The sequence below is a fragment of the Fulvia fulva genome, chromosome 13 (genome assembly GCF_020509005.1).
Source record: "Fulvia fulva chromosome 13, complete sequence".
In the NCBI taxonomy this organism is placed as follows: Eukaryota; Fungi; Ascomycota; class Dothideomycetes; order Mycosphaerellales; family Mycosphaerellaceae; genus Fulvia; species Fulvia fulva.
In genome coordinates this window covers 683311-699260 of record NC_063024.1, presented here as the reverse complement: position 1 = coordinate 699260, position 15950 = coordinate 683311, and the positions used below count along the sequence as shown (strand labels likewise).

General features: G+C 54.4%; 10 protein-coding genes across 10 annotated transcripts; 8 read left to right on the top strand and 2 right to left on the bottom strand.

The window, feature by feature from the left end:
- Positions 1-290: 290 nt before the first annotated feature.
- CLAFUR5_14312 (Outward-rectifier potassium channel TOK1) lies at positions 291-3284 on the bottom strand (the record flags this gene model as incomplete). The annotated part of the gene is made up of 9 exons (XM_047913460.1): positions 291-491; positions 588-1195; positions 1238-1567; positions 1654-1810; positions 1904-1985; positions 2071-2306; positions 2393-2788; positions 2850-2980; positions 3068-3284. 9 exons carry the CDS (start codon positions 3282-3284, stop codon positions 291-293), a joined length of 2358 nt encoding a protein of 785 aa, XP_047769461.1.
- Positions 3285-3946: 662 nt separating this feature from the next.
- CLAFUR5_14311 (uncharacterized protein) lies at positions 3947-4564 on the top strand (the record flags this gene model as incomplete). Its single annotated transcript, XM_047913459.1, has 1 exon — positions 3947-4564. One exon carries the CDS (start codon positions 3947-3949, stop codon positions 4562-4564), a length of 618 nt encoding a protein of 205 aa, XP_047769462.1.
- Positions 4565-5399: 835 nt separating this feature from the next.
- Positions 5400-6561, top strand: CLAFUR5_14310 (uncharacterized protein; the record flags this gene model as incomplete). The annotated part of the gene is made up of 2 exons (XM_047913458.1): positions 5400-5729; positions 5779-6561. The coding sequence occupies 2 exons, from the start codon at positions 5400-5402 to the stop codon at positions 6559-6561; spliced, it is 1113 nt and encodes a 370-aa protein (XP_047769463.1).
- A 511-nt stretch (positions 6562-7072) lies between these two features.
- CLAFUR5_14309 (uncharacterized protein) lies at positions 7073-8135 on the top strand (the record flags this gene model as incomplete). Its single annotated transcript, XM_047913457.1, has 2 exons — positions 7073-7267; positions 7341-8135. The coding sequence occupies 2 exons, from the start codon at positions 7073-7075 to the stop codon at positions 8133-8135; spliced, it is 990 nt and encodes a 329-aa protein (XP_047769673.1).
- Positions 8136-8498: 363 nt separating this feature from the next.
- Positions 8499-8986, top strand: CLAFUR5_14308 (uncharacterized protein; the record flags this gene model as incomplete). Its single annotated transcript, XM_047913456.1, has 2 exons — positions 8499-8600; positions 8654-8986. The coding sequence occupies 2 exons, from the start codon at positions 8499-8501 to the stop codon at positions 8984-8986; spliced, it is 435 nt and encodes a 144-aa protein (XP_047769672.1).
- Positions 8987-8991: 5 nt separating this feature from the next.
- CLAFUR5_14307 (uncharacterized protein) lies at positions 8992-9285 on the top strand (the record flags this gene model as incomplete). Its single annotated transcript, XM_047913455.1, has 1 exon — positions 8992-9285. The coding sequence occupies one exon, from the start codon at positions 8992-8994 to the stop codon at positions 9283-9285; it is 294 nt and encodes a 97-aa protein (XP_047769503.1).
- Positions 9286-9568: 283 nt separating this feature from the next.
- Positions 9569-10401, top strand: CLAFUR5_14306 (uncharacterized protein; the record flags this gene model as incomplete). The annotated part of the gene is made up of 3 exons (XM_047913454.1): positions 9569-9676; positions 9726-10082; positions 10135-10401. The coding sequence occupies 3 exons, from the start codon at positions 9569-9571 to the stop codon at positions 10399-10401; spliced, it is 732 nt and encodes a 243-aa protein (XP_047769502.1).
- Positions 10402-10881: 480 nt separating this feature from the next.
- CLAFUR5_14305 (uncharacterized protein) lies at positions 10882-11466 on the top strand (the record flags this gene model as incomplete). Its single annotated transcript, XM_047913453.1, has 1 exon — positions 10882-11466. The coding sequence occupies one exon, from the start codon at positions 10882-10884 to the stop codon at positions 11464-11466; it is 585 nt and encodes a 194-aa protein (XP_047769501.1).
- Positions 11467-11706: 240 nt separating this feature from the next.
- Positions 11707-12462, bottom strand: CLAFUR5_14304 (Pyridoxamine 5'-phosphate oxidase; the record flags this gene model as incomplete). The annotated part of the gene is made up of 2 exons (XM_047913452.1): positions 11707-12300; positions 12355-12462. The coding sequence occupies 2 exons, from the start codon at positions 12460-12462 to the stop codon at positions 11707-11709; spliced, it is 702 nt and encodes a 233-aa protein (XP_047769500.1).
- Positions 12463-12779: 317 nt separating this feature from the next.
- Positions 12780-14976, top strand: CLAFUR5_14303 (putative Rho-GTPase-activating protein 7; the record flags this gene model as incomplete). The annotated part of the gene is made up of 2 exons (XM_047913451.1): positions 12780-14815; positions 14868-14976. 2 exons carry the CDS (start codon positions 12780-12782, stop codon positions 14974-14976), a joined length of 2145 nt encoding a protein of 714 aa, XP_047769670.1.
- Positions 14977-15950: the final 974 nt, after the last annotated feature.

The window sequence follows — 15950 nt, the reverse complement described above, 5'->3', positions numbered from 1 at the left end:
AAGCTCTCAAGCTGAAGATCGTCGAGAAAAGATGTCCTCCGTGTCCTGGAGGTGATGCTGCGTTTGCTTGGTGGGGAGCGCAGCGTTTGCTTCCGTATGGTATATGCAGGGATCGGCGTTGTTGCACCAGCCCTTGCGTCGCAGACTCTGTGTTCGATACGTCAGAAAGGTCATCACAGCTCGCAAGGCTACGCAATGCAGCTGGAACACGCATACTTACATGTACATGTACTCTAGTCCATGGAGTGCATTTCTAGACTAATCGGCCGAAATATCACTCACATGACTGCTCATTTCTCACCCATAGCATAACGCGCCTCCGGATCCCCAGCCTGACGTCTAATACCATGCTCCCGACCATATTCCCCCTTCTCATGCGCCTTACCCGCCTCCTCATTCAACCGTCGAGCCTTGGTAATATGATCCATGCTGATAGGCGGTTTCTTCTTGTAGCCCTTTCGCGCCCGATTGAGTTCCCGGACAAGTGCAGCCTACGTATGTCGCAACGTATGTCAGTGATGAGCCACGATCGCGCTTCAGCACCTTAGAAAGGCGTGGGGAGCGTGAGAGATGGGACGCGCACATACCGATAGACGTTCCAAGATCCATTGTGATTCGGTCTTTGAGCTCATGAGAGGGCTCTCGTCTGATAGCCAGGACCAGGCTCCGAGTGATGCTGCCGTGTCGTGTGTCTTGAGTATGCGTGCCTTCTTGGTTTCCTTCGGCTTGGGGTCCCAGTACAGCCTCTCTTTACGGTCCGTCACGCGATCTACTACACCGTCTTTATCCGCATCCATACCATCACTATCAGATCCCGCATGAAGTCCTTTTGACGAAGACGGTTCGAAGGCATGTTGCGGCGCGCGCAGCTGCTGGGGAACCAGCGTATCAGGGAAATTCTGACCAGGAAACTCATCGGTCGTATTGTCTTCCACATTCCCCACAAGTCGGAGATAATATTCCCACTCTCCCCATGTATATTTCTTCGGCGGTGAATCATTTAGGTCCTTCTGAACGCTCCTCAGCTCCCTGGAAAGAACGTAATGGTAGAAGTGGATGTCGCGCTCGCGCGGGTCGCCAGTGGAATCTGCTTGTAATGCATCCTGGAGCTCCTCTTCTTCGATGTGCTGCTCAAGCCTCGTGGCGAGCCTAGTCATGATCTGTTCGCGGTGTTTGTGGCCGTCGAGTCGAGAGTCTGTGCAAAGATTGGGTCAGCGCGTCGTGCAATGGGCTATACCCGCCGTAAACAAGCCTCTCCATGGTGCTGATGCACCTGTGCGCGTGAGATACATACCCTTCCGTTTCGTCTCGCCCAAAATGCCCGGTGCGGTCATGGAGAGCTGGCTCATGACATTCTTAAGACTTATTCGGAAACCCTCTTCTCCCGGAAGAACAGTAAGCTGCGCAACAGCCTCGGTAATGTCCGTGAACCATTTGACGATAGTGTCGCCCATGTTGGAGATGAGGATCGTCAGGGAAGGAACAGCCAGAAGTGACCAGATGACAAAGAACGCCTTGCCGGCATTACTGGCAGGTGTTTCGTCGCCGTACCCAATAGTGAGGAGCCCTAGAAAAGCGCGTCAGGCTGAGGCTATCCCGAGCGTTTCATGCTTTCTGAGGTGCTGATGCGCGCCGCTGACTCAAAAGACGTACCTGTGAATGCGAAGTACAACGAAGTAAAGTATGTCCACCCCTGCTCGCGTTCACAAACCATGAAAACCGCCGCTCCCACGAACCAGAGCATCAAAGCGAATGACAGGGACATGCAGAGCGCAAAATAGCGACGCTCTCTTTCGGCGGTGGCTTGTACCTACAGTAGATGTGGGTCAGTATTTGAATCGCGTAGGCCCATCAGCACCTCAGAAGCAGCTTGATAGCTCGAAGCATCGAGCGCGCAACATACCTTTCGCATGATACTGAACTCTTCCTCTCGTCGCTGGGCCGGTGTCAAGGACGGATCTGTGCTAAAATCGGCTTGTGCGAGCCTGAGAGCGAGTCAGCGCGTCGTCGCTTCGACATTATCGCAGCTTTCTGAGCTACGGTCGTGCGATTGCGGCTATCAAAACGTACCATGAGATTTTAATCGTCTGTTTCCGCTCGTCAACGTTATTGACAGCAGTCTCCCGACGCTTTTCTGTGATCCGTGCGGCCATTTTCTCCTGTCCGCGCTCCAAAACCAGTGACCGTATGGAGCCAACTACTAGACCGACCATCAGAATTCCGCCGATTGCAAATGGAAACAGGAGACCGCGCCCAACATTAGACTGCGGTGAGAAGTCGCCCAAGCCGATCGTGAGCAGGGTCACCTAAGGAGAATTCGAGTCAGCGCGTCGTGCATTGGATGATACCCACTCAGATCATGTCATTCCACGCTGCCGATGTGGCTACGCACCTGTGACCAATAGACTGCATCGAGATATTTCCACCCTTCGACCTTGCTGAAAACCAGCGCGCCAAGCAGCTCATACCCGATGAACGACATCGTCTGTAGCATTAGAGTCCGTTGTGCCGGTCCCAGATTGAATTCCTTCTTGTATCGCCCGGCAAGCGCGCCGTAGACCGTGAGGCACATAAGAGCACCAATAATCATATAGATGGACGCCGCCATGATGGCGTAGTAGTAAGCGCTGGTGAGAGCGTGATTCGCTGCAGGAAGCGCTCTCGAATCCGTAATGTAGTAATTGGGTGCTGAAGCGAGTGCTGAAGTATCGGCGATGAGGAGAATGCCTGCTGCGAAGTAGCCGGTGATGGTTGTAGGCTGGGCGATGGAAAACTTGACGCGGCGAGCCTATTGAAAGCATTAGCCATTGCTTTTGAGCCGGAGAGGCCCATCAGTGTCTCAGACTCACCATGTTTAGTAGAAGCGCTCCATTTCCTATCAGTGCGAAAGCCAGTGAAACCGCGTTCACAGCAATTAACCACCTTGGATCCTCCATCTTGATGCCATCCGCCGCCTCCTTGCCTGGAGGAATGTATGCTCCTACAGCCATATCAGCGCGCTCTCCACGACAACAGAGCTGTCTGAGCTACTGGTGGGCGAGCGTGGCTCTCAGAACAGGTCACTTACGCCATGGGTACACCAGTGCGCATATACTGAATCCGTTCGCGACTGGTCCAAACGTTGCTCCCAACAGCGGACAGAGCGCTGAAGCAAACCACCATTCATTCGGTTGCACGTAGTCATCGTCCGTCTCTTGCGCAAATCCGTCTTTTCTGTGATCTGGTTCCATATCTTCGGCGGCGCGCGACACGCTTTCGCCTATGCCGGGATCGACTGTGCTCATGGTGGTGGTTCTCGCGGGTTACTGCATCGGTGGCGTGGTGTATGAGTGCAGTGCACGACGCGCTTAGTGTCATTCAATTTCGATGAGGAGGTCGTGGTCTTGCATTGCCATTGCTCGATCTGGATCGTACTGCTGTTGGGAGGAAGTAACAATGGAGGGTGGAGAGTAGGCACGAGGCCGTGACACAGCCTGGAGGGCAGGTGCTCATTGCGTGGCACACTACCCGCCGCTGCCGAGTTCAAAGGGAAGGATTGGAACCTCGACCTACTACTTTGTCCATCGCAATGGGTTCTATACGCCCTCGAGAGGACTGTGATGCACTACGGTATCGATGCGGTGTGTGCAAGGTCGAGATGGAGGTTCGCAGGAGAGCGACGTGGTTCAAGCTCGGCGACGGCGAGACTGCCCTGTCGTGCCACCAAGACCTTGGCAAAACATTGAAGACGGTCGGCGACTGGGAATCTGCCAATGCAGCACGCACTGCTTGAGAACTATCGGAGACAGAAACGATTACTGTTGTGAAAATTGGCTGATGTTCCCTACAGAGCCGTGCGGGGACTATGGCGTGTACAGCGAAAGAGTAGCCACGCCTGCCTTTCCTCGAATGTACTCTCCCAGTCAAGGGTCAGATTGCCACCAACCTCCCCCTCGATTCCAACTTTATGTACAGAAACGGTCGCTTTGATGTCTACGGCTGGGGTCCTCGCACCAATGAGGCCCTGCGTGATGGACCAATCGTCTTCCCAGCAGCTGATCAGCTCTACACCGACATCGAGAACGTCGCTGCCCAGGCTGCTGCGAAGCGACAGTATCTATTTCAGCCTCACGGTATCTCGCAGCCACAGGGGTTGGACTCGATGCTTTCTGATCTCGCAGACGACTTTGTTCGTCTCAGCGCCGAGGCGGTATGGCACATTGACGGTTACGACGAGATGAAAGCTGCAACCAACCGGCCAGTGGATAAGGGACATGACGAGGACCAAGTCTTGCACGAAGAGCTCCACGACGCGAATATACACGAGGACGTGACCTGGGAACAGACGCTACTTTGCACTGACTTCCACTGCCCTCTCCTCACCTATGTATGCAACAGTCGTTCAGTGCAAGACATCCTTTGGGCTTATGGCCTCAACAATGGCCAGCCAGGCACGGACACCAAACGCCTTCTCAGACACATGTTCATGAGTGTGGCGTCCCTTCATTTTTGTGCAAACACTCTTGTGCTCTTGTGCTTAAGCTTCAATTACCTGCTCAAGAGCCTGAACAAGGCGAATATGTAAGATATTGCCTCCTTCTGGACTTGACGACATGTCTTCGCCAGAGCTGGTATGATAAAAGTGCGAAGCTCATAACTCCTGTAGTCTGCAGGATCTGGTATTAGTTGACCGTCTATCGTCTGTCGAAGGAGTTGCATGAAGACGAGGTCGTAGATGGCATTTCGAAGTTCTCCGGGCAGTAAGAGGAAGAGGTTACCGGATTGCTGATCCTGAGGTCCGCGATCTGACATTCGAGACGTCGAGGTCTTCATAGCGAATAGTGCTCTGGAGTGTAACCTGAGTGCAAGTAAAAGTGAGGATGATCGTAGTCAAAGAGAGAAAATTATATTGCCAAGCGCGGCAAGCTGATGACTAGCAGCTAAGTTAGCATGCAGCTGATTGAACTATTGTTTCTAGGAAGATACCAACGTGTACGCTTATTTCCACGTTATCTGTGTGGCAAGAAATACTCTGGAATTGACAAATACTCGATACAGCGCTGTTAGGGACCCCGGACATGCTCAGGGCGCTGCTCATCGTGCGTGCACTGGCTAATGGACGAGTAATGAACAGGTTTACAATTAGCTTCTCACGTCACGCGCACTTGCATAATCTGCGGTACCCGCATACCCAAGTCTAGGCACGTGTGAGGCGCAGCGGGGGCGCGATGTGAGTGAATGAGCTTCGCGGCCCGTGAAAACGGCCGTTGCCGATCGGCCGCAGTCAAAAGGCGGTCCTTCTCTCATGAACATACACACCACATTCCAGCCACGCATCAGCTTCAACCATCACGCATCGAGTCTGACAGACTACTCTATCCGAGAACAGCAACACCAACACCACTCGCAACATCGACAAGATGAAGATCTCCGTCCCAGCCATGCTGGCTCTGCCATTGTTCATGGCTGGACTTGCGCACGCTTGGTCACCCGCAGGCGACTACATGGCACCGCCAAAACGCTGGCTCCAGCCCGGAAAGCCCGCCGCCACCGAGACAGTGACTGTCACCGCAAATATCCACACGCCACTACCCTCCGGTGTCAGCGTCATCACGAGGACAATTCACGAAGTCGTTGAGGAGACAACAGTGACTCGCACCACTACTGTCTCGGCCACCGCAACCGACTACGCCTACAGAACAGGACATGGACTCGTGCTCAGCACCGCGCCTCTTCGCTACGACGATCTTGTGAGTTTGACACAGTCGCTCGTCATCATCATATGCTAACATCTCTCAGCTCACCAACTACACCACCGCCTACATGATCAAGGTCGCTGAAGAAGTCGACGCCATGATCGTCGAGCTTTCCGAGGAGTACAACCAGCGACACGACATGCACACTTTCCTGGCTAAGACCGAAGAGGCCATTGAGCTCTTGCATCAATGCGCGCAGATCCGCAAGGAGGTCGTGGCTCACATCAAGCTGCACCGAGGTGACCGTCACGCCTTGAAACCTGGCTACACTGTCTTCCGGGCGGCCAACAACCTTCTAAGGGTGGTCGATACTGGACTCGTCCCGTACCTCAAGCGCATCGAATACGGAGTAAACTCGCAGAGCCCTCTCCCCGATTTCGGGAACACTTTGCAACAGATCAAGGAGCAGAACGTGGAGCATTGGACCGCTTTCGAGGCTTTGGGTGGATTCGATGACAAGACATTCGCGGCACTCACCCATGAGGAGAAGTTTTTGCTCTTCGTTACGAGCTACTTGTTCTTCTTGCTGAAGCTTGTATGCCTCCCGGTCCTCATATCGTCGTCGTTCTCCATGATCTTGCTGGTCACAATCAGCTACGCCGTGGACGCCGACAACAAATCTCGGGTGCTCATGGCGTGGATCTCAACGATCAAGGACAAGTTCAAGGCTGCTTTCCAGAAGGAGGCAGCTAAGGCCGAAGAAGTGAGCTCAGCAGAAACGAGCATCGAAGTGAAAGTAGCTCGCAAGAGTGAGGACGATGTTGGAGACTGGGTCGTGGTGGAGAAGAAGGAATCGGAGGCAGCTGAGGTCGCCTTTAGTGGCTGAGACATGAGCAGTGATGGGGAGAGACACGCAGGTGATGGCATACATTGGCCTTGGAAAGTATAGGCATCAGACATGAAGATGGATAGTGTCCTCGAGACTTGGGTCTTGATGACTAAGTCCTCCACGAGGACGACACGACCTGTCATATTCTCGAAGGCAATCGAGCGGAAAGCATTGTGTTCTAAATTACAGTCTCAGTCACTCTCGATGAATGTTTCATCATTTCTGTGTTGCGGCACGTGTGCGATTTGTAGGCCCGAAACATCACAGCTGTCTTTGACATTTGCTGTGAGTGAATGACGCTCAGCGCACGTGCATTAGCGTGCCGCACCTAGGCGAAGCGCCATTCGTACACAAACCCTTCCACCTACACTTAAAATCTTACTCTCCACTCGCAATTCCAACTTTTTCCGAATCTCCCGCGTCACCACCATCACTACCACCACCACAATAACAACAACAACACTGCGATCAGCCAGTGCTGCACACGGAACTCACAATCAACGCCATCATGAAGATCGCTCTCCAGCTTATGCTGGTCGTCTCAGCCTTACTGACCGGACTCGTGAGTGCATACAGTGTTGTATACCCTGACGCAGACTGGGAGTTGCTCAAGGAGTACCACGACGATTCTCCTGTTCACAAACGTGTTGCCAACATTCATGGAATGCACTTTCCAAGAGTTCCAGGAATCAACTACGACCGCGTAAGTCTCCACAAGGACGATATGAGAAATGCAAAAGCTGACTTGCTCGATACATTTCCAAACCCTGACCGAGAACCAACTCCGTGAAATCGTGGACAAGACCGAGTTCAAGTCGATCGAGCTCCACTACATAGATATTAACGCCAAGAGCTCGTACACCAGCAACCTCATGGCCGCTCTTGAGCTTCTGCAGCGAGCTGACGAGTTGGTGAAGCGAGTCAAGATCTACGACGACCTGATACCAGACGAAGAAGAAGACATCTTCTACTACGCATGCCTGCTCGCCGATCGCTCAGAGGAGCTGATTCGTCAGGTCGAGAGGGTCATCAGCAATGTAGAAACTAAAGGTCAGAAGGAGCCCGAGCTGAAGTACCTCAGGAACATGATCGAAGAGCTCAAGAAGCAGCGGATCGCGAGAAAGGACAACGACATGCGAGCGAAGGCGAGCGTGCCACAGACTGCACCTTCTCATGACCAGCAGAGCAACGAAGGAGACCAGCAGGACGACAAGGTCGCAGCCGTACCGGTCCACGCGGTCTCTGGGGCTCTGGCGATTGTTCTCTACACGATCATTCTCACCTTCGCGTTCTGTCCTTACCAGCGCCCCATCCATGACAAATCGACGTGTTCGCATCTGGAATGCGTTCACGAGATGATGGCAGATGCGAGGAAACACTGCAAGAAGTCCAATCAACAGACAAACGAAACGGTCGAGAGAATACAGCAAGCCAACCCCGAGCAGCAGGATGATCCTGGGCTCAAGACTACGACTCAAGCCGAACCTGAGGATTGGATCGTGGTCGACAAGGTAGGCTCTGATGACGACGAACTCATTTACGCTGGAGAAGGAGCAGGTCAGAAGCAGTGAGATGAGATGGGCGACCAATGTCAGCGAGACGGGCAGCGGTCGTTTAGCGTTGCTGAGTGCAGACTCTTGCACTTGACGGGCCAAAGCGCTCGCGATCGGAGCTCTCTGCCGCAGGGAGCTCTAGAGATATTCCTCCTCTTATATAGCCACGAATGAATTAAGCATATGTTACATGAGCCCCACAGTGATCCGCGAAGCTGACATGTGAAAGACATGGCCCGTGCTGCCGCATAAACTTTGCCCCACCATGCGACTACACTGTTGCCAACGCCCGCACGAGGAAACCTCAGAGTTACAAATGATCTAGACTTTACCCGACATCACGACTTCGCCTACTTTCAACCACATTGCACGGCTGATAGCATGAAGTTCCTTCTCTTCTTCCTCGTCGCCGTCTTCCTGTCGCTGGTGGGCGGTGTCCCTGTCGAGCCAGACGGAGCGGGCTCAGCGCTACATCAGGCTTCTGTAAGTACAACCGCACGTGCGCAATCATACCTTCCCTGATCGTGATCTCGCAGAATGGAGTTGAAGATGTGGCAAGCCCTACCGACAAGCACTTTGCACTCCTCAAGAACACCTGTCACTCCTCCGACGTTTCTTCCACGTGTATCTTCTACGCCAACAACGCCGCCATCGAGCTCATCGAGCTCGAGTCAGAGTACAAGCTTGAGATCTGGGTCGCTCCCTCCGACAGGACAACACCCAAAGCTGAGATAGACAAGTGGATGGCTCTGTCCAACGAGATCGCCGAGGTTGTCATGAAGGCCGTCGCTGAACTACCGAGACCTCACCATCGTTTCGTAAACACGGATCGGCAGCTCATTGAGCTTCAACAGCATTGCTCCGCTTGACCAGCATGCAAAGCTATCGAACTGCTGTCCTTACTTGGCAGGACTACAGTGCCATTCTCACGAAGTGCGAGACGGAGCAGCGGAGGAACCGACTCTGGCTTTGGCTTGTGGCCGGAGTCGCGGCGCTGTTTGCTCTGGGAAGCGCGATGGAGCGGTGTCTGGGTCGACATTTGTTCAGTGGTGACCATGCAAAGGACGAAAAGGTCGAGGAAAAGCGCCGTGAGGTGAAGGAACAGGAGACCAGAAATGACACTTTCGAGCACGATATTTTCTCGCGTAAGAAGGACAGTGCGATATGATGGCCACGGAACTCCTGCCAGGGGCGTTCATGATAATCAAACGAGTCTGTAATAGTCCAGTACTTGTGGAAGATACTCCAGCATAGACTGATATTCAGCATATGACCCACACCCCGCCGTGGAAGCTGGCATGTGAAAGACGTGGCCCGTGCTATGACCCACCTTGCAATTGCGCTTCTCATCTCGCCGCGCCAAGAAGTTCCGAGATGACCCAAATTACAACTCTTCTGCCTGGTATAACATCAGCTCTGCCAACTACGTGCGACACTACGTAGCGCACACGATGAAGCTTTTTCTCATCCTCGTCGTCGCATTCCTATCGCTGGTGAGCGGTGTTCCGGTGAAGCCACACGGAGCAGACCAATCGAGTCTTGAGGCAGATAGTACCTCTGTAAGTCTTGACGCAAGTCTAAATCGACACTGTGCTGACCCTGGTGTAGCAGACCAAGAACCACCAAATCTCAAGCCCTGTTGATAAGCACACCGAAAGCCTCAACGCCGCTTGCCGCCCAGCCAACATCAACCAGTCGTGTCTCCAAAGTGCCTACAATGCCGTCATTGAACTCATCCGACTCGAGAAGGCGTATCGGGATCTGATCTACACCGCCGACTCGAACAGCCCGACACAGAAGAAGGAGATGGGGAAGCGCAATGAGCTCACCCACAAGATCGAGAAGATCGCTGATGCAGCTGCAGATGCTGTAGCTGGTGCTTCGACTGGCCGACTAGAACAGTTGTTCATGCTCATCGAGCTTCAGAGCAATCTTCTCCAGTTGGAAAGATCGCTCAGCCAGGGAGTCCTCGCTCACACTCCGGGACTGGTCAAACGACATGGATAACTACGAACAGAAGCTGCAAGACCTCAATCGAAGATGGCTCTGGCTCGTGGCGGGGCTTGCGATGCTGTTACTTGTCAGGGGCACGGTAGCGAAGTGGTTAAGTCGGTGGAACATGCAGAGCATGGTCAAAGGCTGCGGTATGCTGGCTAGTGATTCAGAGACGCAGAACAAGAAAGTCGAGCGAGAAGAGAAGCCCAAAGAGGTCAAGATCCAGGAGAGGGGCAATATCACATTCGAGCACGATGTGTTCTCGCGCACTACCAATGGCGTGGCGTGAAGCCGGAAAAAGAGGTTCCCGAGGTAGATGACCAGATGCTCTTCACTGGATGTTTGTGGAGAAACTCAAGTCGGGAACTGTGCCTGTAGACCTGTGCGAGGTTCGCAGCTCTCGAGAGGCAGTAAGCCTACGAAGATAGATCCGGTGACAAGCTGACCAGACTGTCTCCTGTGCCATGGCCTTGCGAAACACAAATAAGCGTATTCTTGCCCTGAAGGATTCCCAAGATATTCTTCGCGCACCTAGAAGTCATACGTAGGCGTCGGGACCAGCTGGCACGAGATGCACGTCCTTCGGGGTTCCATAACACGGTTAATCAGAATCAGCTCGCTGTCCTTGGACAGCTCTGACTGTCTCCAGAAGGAACGGGTCCTCGTCTATGTCATCGCAGACAAAGGACCAGGTCTAGAAGTGTTTGCCATGCCAGTAGCTATATGAAAGGCTCGGATCTCCAGACTCCCAGCACTTCTCAACCACATCATGGACGACAAACTCGACAAGAACGTGGAGTCAACAGACTCTTCCCAGAAGACCTTCAAACAGATCATGGAAGAACAGCAGACGGAAGCGACGAAGAAGACTTTGGCCGAGCGTAAAGCAAGGGAGCAAGACCAGCTTCGACAAGCACCACCGCCAAACCGTTGGCAAGACGTCTCGCGAACACCTCCAGGCACATCGAAAGCGTACGGCCCCCCCTCTATCGGGCCTGGACGAGACCAATACGATCAGTCGCGCAACCCAGATTCTAGCTTTGGAGATTGGGGTCAAAACCAGCGAGGGTTTTTACCCAAGCCAACCCCAGGGGAGCTGTGGGATAATGCGGTGCGCCGCTCATCATCGTCTTCGACTTCGCAATCTTATTCGGACCCAAGTCTTCCCAGCAAGACACCGTCAGCACCAGGCTTCGCGGCTCTATCAAGCAGACCACCGCCGCCGACTGTTCCGTCGCAGGGGCCAAGTTACGGGAATAGGCCAGCCAGGTCGATGCAACAACAGGGCGAGGGGGAGCGGAAGTTGTCGGTTGATGAGATTATGGCCAAGCCGTCATGGCGTCGGTCTGAGTAGAAGTAGGCACTGCCTGCAATGAATGGGGGAGCGAGTTGTGCTAGAGTAGGATGGATACTGCCGACGAGGCGGCTGAGGGTACATGGCATATAGCCATCGTATACGTGCTGTCTGTGACATCCACACTTCTACCGTCTCGTTCTCACACCCTTACCAAGGCCAAACGGTTCCTTTCCCCAAACGCCACGCTGAATATGCACTTTGCCCGCTCTTCTCAGCCATCTCCATCTCCTCTCTGCATTACACCCCATTCACCACCGGCCCCTCCCTCCTTAGCACCCAATCCTTCACCCCACCCTTCCAATCACTAATCCTCCCACCCCTAATCCCCACTACCACAACCCTCACATCCTCATCCTCAATATAACTCCCCCGACCTCCATCCTCTCTGCTCGCACCCCCAAAGCCCCCGCCTTCAGCCTGCTGACTCGCATCAAACGTATTATTCTCCAAGTGCATCCTCTTACACCACCTCTCCTCCTCGCTCCCCGCCTCTAGAACTTTCGCATCCCCATTGATCGTAGCAGAGATGGACGACATCTCGGTCGAGTTCATCTGCATGAGCATCGCTGCGAGGGAGGATCGGGGCCCGGCGACGGGGGATGCGTCGCGATTTGTGGTGGAGGGTCGGGAGGAAACCCAGTCGTGGACGAGGAGGGAGACGGTCGGGTTGGAGATGAGGTTTGTGGTCTTTTTGGAGGAGGGGTTGGAGGTCATGATGATGGCGGGGCCTGGGGGGAGGACTGAGGAGTGCTGGAAGGGGTGGGAGGGGAGGTAGGTGTAGTTCATGAGGGAGACGTGGGGGGTGTTTTGGGTGCAGGTTGCGAGGTGGAGCTGTTGTAGTTGTCAGCATGGCTGGAGTACGGAGGATGTGGCTGATGATCGCACATAGCGGGCATTGCTCAGGCAGTTCTCGACTTCTTTGGGGAGTCGGTCGGAGACTGTGCTGTTGCAGGGTTGGGCGGATTGTTCCCAGCGGAGAGGTGGTGCCGACATGGCGGTTGAATGTGTGGGCGGTACGTTGAGGTGGTATGGTTCGAATGCTATGTAAACGTGGATCCAATGTCTCGTGACAGCGGCAGACCTGACATGCAGAGAGGGTCGGGTTGATGTCACTGCCGTTGTCGATCCGGCAGCCTGAGCCGAGGGGTGTTCCTTGATGCATCGAACGGCCGGCCGTCCAAGCCTCGATTGCCGACGAGTCGTGTCGATTGGCAGTCGTTCTTGGACATTCCACCACTTGATCCCTTTGCAATCATTCCACACCTCTCTCACGCACTGTCACCACCACCGCATATCACACCCATACAGCCATGTCGAGCGAACTTGGACGCGACGACTCGGCACCCGCCAGTCCATCGCCAGCAGTAGCACGACCGACATCCTCGGGCATCCACCATGGCACCTCTTCCGCGCCCAACGAACACCTACAAAAGGCCGTCGACGATGTCATGTACAGCGACATTGGCGTCACGACCCTCCTCAACCGCCTGAAACAGTCCATCGCCTCGGCTCGCGACTTTGCGTCGTTTCTGAAGAAGCGCAGCTCGCTGGAGGAAGAGCAAGCCAAGGGCCTCAAGCGACTGGCGCAGTCTCAGTTGGACAGCGTCAGGAGGGGTGAGGTCCGCAGTGGAACATATGCCCAGCAGTTCACCGACGTCTTGCGCGTGCATGAGCGCATGGCCGACCATGGCATGCAGTTTGCACTTTCCTTGCACCAGATGCACGAGGATCTGGATGTCCTCAGTGGGAACATGGAGCGCGGGCGGAAGCAGTGGAAGCACGAGGGGCTCGATGCTGAGAACAAGGCTTCAGCAGCGGAAGCCGCTATGCAGAAGGCCAAGGCCAGGTACGACAGTCTTGCCGATGAGTACGACCGCGCAAAGACGGGCGACACCAAGAGCAGCAGGAGGATCGGTCTGAAGGGCCCAAAGAGCGCGGAGCAGTATGAGAGCGATCTCATGCGCAAAGTTGAGACGGCAGACACAGACTACAAGGACAAAGTCCGACAGGCGCAGACACAACGAGAGCAGCTTGTTCGCGAACACCGACCAAAGGCCGTGAGAGAGCTGCAGGCGTTGATTAAAGAGAGCGACTCTGCCTTGTCTCTGCAGCTGCAGAAGTTCGCAACCTTCAACGAGAAACTGCTCCTCGGCAACGGTCTGGCTGTTAGCCCGTTGACAGACAACAATTCTTCCGTGTCTCAGCGCAGTCTGCGGGAGCTGGTCATGGGCATTGACAACGACAGTGACTTCCACAACTATATTGCAGGCCACCAGGGCAAGATTCCAGCACGACCCAGCGAGATTAGATATGAGCAGCATCCGACTCTGGCACCCAAGACTCAGCAGCCGAAGAGCATGCCAACCACAGCTCCAGCCGCGGCAGCAGCACCGCCTATGCAGGCGCCTTTGACCCTCAACACTGCTTCATCTCAACCAGGATCAATGACCAGCAGGACACCTGCCTCTGCTGCGCCACCATCATCTTTCAGTGTTCAGCCGCCGTCTTCAGCAGGATATGGAAGCGGCCCACCACAAGTGCCTTCTTTCCCAACCAATCAGCCTCCCTACCAAGCTGATCCTACACCTCTCCGCGATACCTACAACAACACTCCACCTTATCCCACTCATCCTTCCGAACGTTCCGGTACCGGATTTAGCCAGCATCAGCAAACGACAGGCTCAATCCCAGCAGTGGCGCCTACTCAGATATCGCCTCCTCGCGACTACAACGGTAGTTCCTTTGGCGGTCCAGTCAGTGCCGGTGGCTTTAATGGTCCTCCCAGCGCTGGAGGCTTCAATGGCCCACCTAGCGCTGGTGGCCCGACTGGTCCACCGACTGAGAGCAAAACCCCAGTTTTCGGCGTCAGCCTTGACGAGCTCTTTGCTCGCGATCAATCCGCGGTGCCAATCATCGTGTTCCAGTGCATCCAGGCTGTAGATATATTCGGCCTGGAGACAGAAGGCATTTATCGACACAATGGCACTGCATCACAGGTCAACCGACTTCGTCAGGCTTTCGATCATCTGCCCGCAAGCTCACCACAGCTTGACTTCCGCAATCCATCGAACTTCGGTCACGACGTCAATGCAGTCGCAAGTCTGCTCAAGTCCTTCTTCCGAGATCTGCCAGACCCATTGTTCACAAAGGTTGGCTACGGCCAATTCATCGAAGCCGCACAAGTCGATGATGAAAACCAACGACGTGATGCCATCCACCAGGGCATCAACGACCTGCCAGATCCAAACTACGCCACTCTCCGCGCGCTCGTGCTACACCTAAACAGAATCATGCAGAATGAGTCCAGAACTCGCATGACAGCTGAGAATCTCGCCGTATGCTTCGCGTAAGTGCCCTCCCTCCTCCTCGTCATGCTCCTTCCACTAACCATTTTCCAGACCCACCCTCATGGGCACCCACTCCGGCGTCATCGCCGACGCTAGCTACCAGCACCGCGTCCTCGCCACAATCCTGATCAACGCAACCGCCATCTTCGACGACGACTAGTGGCCTCCTTCTTGCGAGCGTTGCGCATACATTGAGACGATTCAGGGGAGGGAGAAAAGAGAAGGGGTGGAGTGTACGTTCAGAAATGCGGTGAAGAGAGCGATGAGTTTACGGATGGAGGGTTGGGAGCATACGTGCTGGAAGGGCACGGTGATGGTGGCGAGGAGGAGTATTCTTTGAGATGGTATGGGGGGTTGATGTATGATGAGGAATGAGGAGCGTGAGATGCGATGGGATGGATTGATCCTGAGAATTGTAGTTGACGTGACTATTTTTGTAGAGTTCCTCAAAGCGAACAGTCAGTCTTACAACCCTTGAAACGAGCATACGCGCCACGGAACAAGAGCCCCAATGACCTGCGAATCCTACAATCCTTCTCCTTCTTCTACTCCTTCTTCCTTCCCCTCCATCTCTTCCTCTTCCTCCTCCCGCGCAAACTCCGGCCGAGCTACTAAGCCTAGATACTCATCCGCTGAGACCAAACTACTATACCTCGGAAACTCCCGCACCAACCTCCTCCGAGCTTCCAACCCTGCCAATATCTCCACATTCATCCTCGCCAGCCTCAACGGACAGTCTTGTCGGCACTGCTGTCACTCCTGGAGTCCTTGTTCCAGGACGCAAGCTTCCTTCCAGCTGGCCTTGTTCTGCATAGACTTGACGCGCGAGGTCCTGATGTGGTGTTTTTCTAGCGGACGGCGGGGGTGGCGTGAAGGCACGTACGTCTCCGTCTAGTCGGCGGGTGAACGTCAAGATCCTGCATGTCTGCATCAGTCACGACTTCGGGGGTGGGGACGTTTGAGCTCCGTTCTTCCTCGTGGTGCCCTATCGTGTCTGGCCTCGACAGTGTGCTCAGCTGTCAAGATTTCGGGCTGGGCGAACGGAGCCTCTTGCTGCTGCTGCTGTGAGATCGATGGTGGTGCCATGCTTTGTGCATCTCGCGGGATATAGAGACGCCGCTGGCGTGGACGCGC